Source organism: Rana temporaria, chromosome 8 (genome assembly GCF_905171775.1).
Source record: "Rana temporaria chromosome 8, aRanTem1.1, whole genome shotgun sequence".
In the NCBI taxonomy this organism is placed as follows: domain Eukaryota; kingdom Metazoa; phylum Chordata; class Amphibia; order Anura; family Ranidae; genus Rana; species Rana temporaria.
Window position 1 is genome coordinate 127,618,633 of NC_053496.1, and position 6,000 is coordinate 127,624,632.

Below are 6,000 nucleotides of genomic sequence, written 5' to 3' on the forward strand. Positions count from 1 at the left end.
AATTGTAGTGCTTCATTATTAAAAGTGCACAACACATTATGTTTCCTCATGCTGGTCCCCAGTTGTGAAATTTGGAATACACACTCTTAGCCCCTGGTCACACCGGTATGACTTCAGGTACGACATGCAATTTACAAATTGTACCTGAGGTAGCATCTAATGTATTTCTGTTAGGCCTCGTACTGTACACACGATAGGTTAACCAGAGGACAACGGTCTGATGGACCGTTTTCATTGGTCAAAACCGATCGTGTGTGGGCCCCATAGGTTATTTAACCATCGGTTAAAAAAAGCTAACTTTCTTTAAATTTTAACCAATGGATTCCTAACCAATAGGTCGAAATCGATCGCTAGTAGGCACGACCATCAGTTAAAAATCCACGCATGCTCAGAATCAAGTCGACGCATGCTTGGAAGCATTGAACTTCATTTTTTTCAGCACGTTGTTGTGTTTTACGTCACTGCGTTCTGACACGATCGGTTATTTAACCGATGGTGTGTAGGCGCGACGGACCATCAGTCAGCTTCATCGGTTAACCAATGACAACGGTCCATCAGATTGTTCTCATCGGATGGACTGATCGTGTGTACGAGGCTTTAGAGTATCTTAATAGTGTGATTTTGGTTCCTGGAAACCCGCAGTAAACACCCATGGTAATCACTGAACGGGGTAAGGGAAACATTGTCTAGCCATATTTTAATGCTATATGTTTCCCTTACCCCGTTCAGTGATTACCATGGGTGTTTACTGCGGGTTTCCAGGAACCAAGATGGAGGCTATGCGGCTACCATTGGATCCCTCCCGAGGCTAGCCCCGCCCCTTTTTCGATATTACGCGGTGATTCAGAGCGTCTCCTTACCCCGTGAACACGTCTTTGTTGAGACGAAACGTCGGGAGGAGTCGCTCTGACGTCACCGTGTTTGCACGTGTGAGGACCCGGAAGTTCGGGACGCATGCTTTTCCACAGTCCGGCCAGCTGTGTTTTTATGCCCGATACACGCTTATTTTTAAAGAGATTGATGTAAGTACGCAATCTGCTGTTTTTTACAATAAATACCTACATACAGTATTACGCTATTGTGCTCTCCTTGGTTTTCTTTATATGCTTTGGAACTCCACACTGGGCCATTACTGAGTGGGGATATACATCATTGAGACTTAATTGTGAGAGGAAAGGATTGAATCTAGCCCTGCAGTGGAAATTGGATATCTGTGTTATGCTGATTTTAATTTGACTTGCGGTAAGAGTCAGTGTTACCCGTGGGTGGAGGTCTCCTGTCTTTACTGATCACTACGCCTGTGGATTTCTTTTTGCACCTTGGGATCTACTGCTGTTTTCATTAACATACTTTGGGACTGTTTAAATCTTTTTGCTCTTTTTCATATTTTGTATTTTTATTTTTCTATATATATTTTTTTCTGCACTAGAGTTAATCATGTCATATCGATAGTGCCATGAACATTTATGTTACCACTTTAATTCATTTAATGGTTGTCACTTATTTTATTGACACTTAATTTGTGTCTTTTCACAATTTTAGAAGCGTGACTCCCTTTTGTTCCATGTTTGTCTGATGTTGTATGACATCTTTGAGACGCAGCTAGTTTGGTTAGGTATTGGGGTATGCGCAATAATTTTTTCTATGTTACTGTACTCTACAAATGTCTAGATCCCCATATCTGTTATGCATTTAATTAATTTTTTATTCTTTCAGTTCTGCTGTTTGATGGTGGTAAAAAAGTCGGTGATAAAGTATTTGTGACCAACGGCCAGAAAGAAAACTATGCCACAGCCCAGAATATATGTAAAGAAGTTGGAGGAAGCTTGCCTACCCCAAGAAATGAGGAAGAAAATAGTGTTTTACAAGAGATAATGAACACTAAGGGAGGGTCAAGCCTAGCTTACATAGGTATATCAGATTCACAAGAAGAAGGGACATTCAAGTACGTTACAGGTGAAAATCTTAATTTTACCAACTGGGGTCAAGGACAGCCAGATAACTACGCTAACACTGAAGACTGTGTGCACATGTATAGGGATGGTAAATGGAATGACATCCCATGTAGTCAGAAGCTCCTAGTTATCTGTGAGTTTCAGTAAACCAGATTAAAGCTGTGACAGAATGGCACTTTTTATTCTTGCTGTATATCCATAATTAAATAAAAAAACTTTAATTCTACATGTTCATTTTCTAAAGAAATTGTATAAAAAGAAAGATAAAAAAATAAAAGCCACTTATGTTTAGAGTTTCCATACAAAGATTTTTACAAATCAAAGTGTATGTAGCACTACCCCTGAAGGATCCGCTGAATTGTTTTGCGATTTCTCTGCATGCATGAAAATGACACATTTCACTAAACCAGCACTTACTGACACACCTTGAGGTATTTCAAAGGATTTATTAGGCTAAATATAGCCTAAAAAAAAAAAGGATTAACAAGTACAGTTGTACAAACAATCAATAAGACAATAAAGTTACTCTAAGAGATATGGTTCAACACCTTCAGTATTCTACCTATCAGTAATTAACAGAACTGAATTCGATTCACCTAGCGACAGTATATAAAGATAAAAGTATGTAGCGCAGATCCCAAGCCAGTCTCGCTGTTTGTCCCAGGTTCTATTTCCTATTGGGTGCACATCAGCCAGGCACACAGCAGTTATCAGTGGGGGAGGGGGTTATTGTTTGAAGAACTTGAATCGGGAAAGGGTGAGCCTTGGGATACTCCAGAACCAGTACAACTTTACCTGAGGACATGGAGGGGACCTGGTGGTTATGATGGGCTTGCACCCGCAGCCTCCATTAGTTCACAGTCCTCTGCTCTTACACATTTGTGCATTTCTCACATCAGTGTTTCCAGAGTTTTTCTCTCTCTATCTTACAATAATTTACCAAGGTAATCTATTAGCAATAACTTTATGTATTTTACTTTCAATCTAGTGCTTTTCTGGAGCTTCCCGCTCATCTCCATTTCAACTTCCCAGCTCTCCTAAGGCTTCTTTTCACTTCAGCCTTCTTTTCCGCTTCTATCTTGGACACTTCTTGACTGTGCACAATAAATATATATTTCACTCTCTTATCATGGCTATGGGTTCTATTTTTCATTTATCTTTTAGAACATGGATGCATGGCTCCCGATGAGTGGATGCAGTCCACGAAACGCGTCGGGCCTACCTTGATACATCCAGTGTATGTCAATATCCCAAATGGTTTTATCAATCTATGTTTTTAACAGATTGATTTTGATTGAAATCCAGGATGCATATTCTGTATTGCTATGTGCCATGCGACTAATAATCTTTGCAATGCTATATTTCTTATGTTGCATTCAGCACAGGGATAGAGGCATAAACCTTTCCCTACATCTCATTTAAAGTCCCAATTTTTTTCTCCATTTTCCTTCACACTACATTGTAGACAACAACATCCAAAAACATAAAAAATAATAAAAAAAGCATGTTGCATTGTCTAGTGAAAATCAATTGAAAAATGTGAGCAAAAATCTGAATGAATAATAATAAAATACATTATATATTATACAAATTATATAATATACAAATATATGAAACACCAAAGTCCATAAAGTGATAATGTTTAAAATCCTTGAATTCTGTGCAACACTCAGTGCTTAGATAGATAAGGTAAAAATATCTTCTTACCAGATTCAAAGACCTATGAAAGTCTATATTCGCATCTGTGAGATTTATTACCCCTCACATTAGGTGCAGATCATGTTAGCTTATCCAGCCTCCTCGTGGGGAACCTTAGTGAAAACGAGCCAAGAGTAATGACCACAGGATATCCACAGAAAGCGATCCAACCATTAGGCCCCATGCACACGAGACGCAGATGCAAACTCATCTAAACACACGTTTTCAAACGCAAAAAACGGCGTTTAAAACGCCCGTTTTTGCCGCAAATTTCGCGGCGTTTTACCGCGTTTGCGTTTAGTTAAGAAACATCATAAGACCCTCCCTAAGGCTGCATTCACACCTGAGCATTTTGTCACCTGAAGCGCGGCGCTCAAAAACACCAGAGGGGAAAAAATCCATTATTCCCTATGGAGATGGTTCACATCTCCACGCCAATATGCCTGACGCCGAACGACTGAATCTCAAACAAGTTCCGGACCCTTTTTTGTCGCACGTATCGGGCGGTTCGGTTGTTTTTGAGCGTTTCCATTTCCCATAGAAAGTAATGGAAACGCTCGATTCAAGCGACAACGAGCGTTTGCTACGGCGTTTCGTCGCTTTAATCAATAGAACCTTTCACCCAGGCAGAAGATTAAAAAAAAATCTACCAACATAGCAACAAGTGATGAAAAGATGATGATGTTTTTTATTTTAGCCAATAGGAAAAATTGAAGTACAAAAACGTCGGACGACGCTGTATGCAAACGCGCAAATAAGCATGAATACGCGCGACCAAACCCTGAAAAACCGACCAAACGACAGACGCTCAGGTGTGAACGCAACCTAAGCTCAAAAAACAGTATTATTTAACCATTTCAGCCATTTTGTGAGACCAGAGTGAGTAGCAGCTGAGAGAGCAGCAGTGTACGTGTATTTAGCGTGTCACCTGCCACAAGTTGTAAATTGTCCACCTGCCACATCATCTGCCACGTCACCTGGCCACGCTACCTGCCACAAGTTGTGGATTGGCCACGTCACCTGTCACAAGTTGTGGATTGTCCACTTGCCATGTCACTTGGTCACGTGACCTGCCACGTCACCTGGCCACGTCACCTGCCACAAGTTGTGGATTGTCCACTGGCCACGTCACCTGCCACATCAACTGGCCACGACACCTGCCACAAGTTGTGGATTGTCCGCTTGCCACGTCACCTGCCACAAGTGGATTATCCACTTGCCAAATCACCTGGCCACATCACCTGCCACAAGTTGTGGATTGTCCACTTGTCACGTCACCTGGCCACGTCACCTGACATGTGACCTGGCCACGTCACCTGCCACAAGTTGTGGATTGTCCACTGGCCACGTCACCTGCCACATTAACTGGCCACGTCACCTGCCACGTCAACTGGCCATGTCACCTGCCACAAGTTGTGGATTGTCCACTTGCCATGTCACCTGGCCACGTCACCTGCCACATCACCTGTTCACGTCACCTGCCACAAGTTGTGGATTGTTCACTTGCCACATCACTTGCCACAAGTTGTGGCTTGTCCACTGGCCACGTCACCTGCCACATTAACTGGCCACGTCACCTGCCACGTCAACTGGCCACGTCACCTGCCACAAGTTGTGGATTGTCCACTTGCCATGTCCCCTGACCACGACACCTGCCACAAGTTGTGGATTGTCCACTTGCCACATCACCTGGCCACGTCACCTGGCCACGTCACCTGGCACAAGTTGTGGATTGTTCACTTGCCACATCACCTGGCACGTCACTTGCCACGTCACCTGCCACAAGTTGTGGATTGTCCAATTGCCACGTCACCTGGCCACATCACCTGCCACGTCACCTGGCCATAAGTTGTGGATTGTCCACTTGCCACGACACCAGGCCATCTCACCTGCCACATCACCTGCCACAAGTTGTAGATTGTCCACTTGCCACATGACCTGGCCACGTCACCTGGCCATGTCACCTGCCACAAGTTGTGGATTGTCCACTGGCCACCTGACCTGGCCATGTCACCTGCCACATCACCTGGCCACGTCACCTACCACAAGTTGTGGATTGTCCACTTGCCATGTCACCTGACCACGACACCTGCCACAAGTTGTGGATTGTCCACTTGCCACGTCACCTGCCACAAGTTGTGGATTGTCCACATCACCTGGCCATGTCACCTGGCCACGTCACCTGCCACATCACCTGTTCACGTCACCTGCCACAAGTTGTGGATTGTTCACTTGCCACATCACCTGGCACGTCACTTGCCACGTCACCTGCCACAAGTTGTGGCTTGTCCACTGGCCACGTCACCTGCCACATTAACTGACCACGTCACCTGCCACGTCAACTGGC

The 6,000-nt window shown here is 43.8% G+C and overlaps 1 protein-coding gene across 1 annotated transcript in view; it reads left to right on the forward strand.

The window, feature by feature from the left end:
- LOC120909060 (pulmonary surfactant-associated protein D-like) overlaps positions 1-2,453 on the forward strand; it is a 61,497-nt gene extending 59,044 nt beyond the window's left edge. Inside the window, exon 6 of the mRNA XM_040320684.1 lies at positions 1,717-2,453. Within this exon, the coding sequence (XP_040176618.1) occupies positions 1,717-2,102 (386 nt within the window). The 3' untranslated portion in view covers positions 2,103-2,453. The remainder of the gene's footprint in view (positions 1-1,716) is intronic.
- The last annotated feature ends 3,547 nt before the right edge of the window (positions 2,454-6,000 follow it).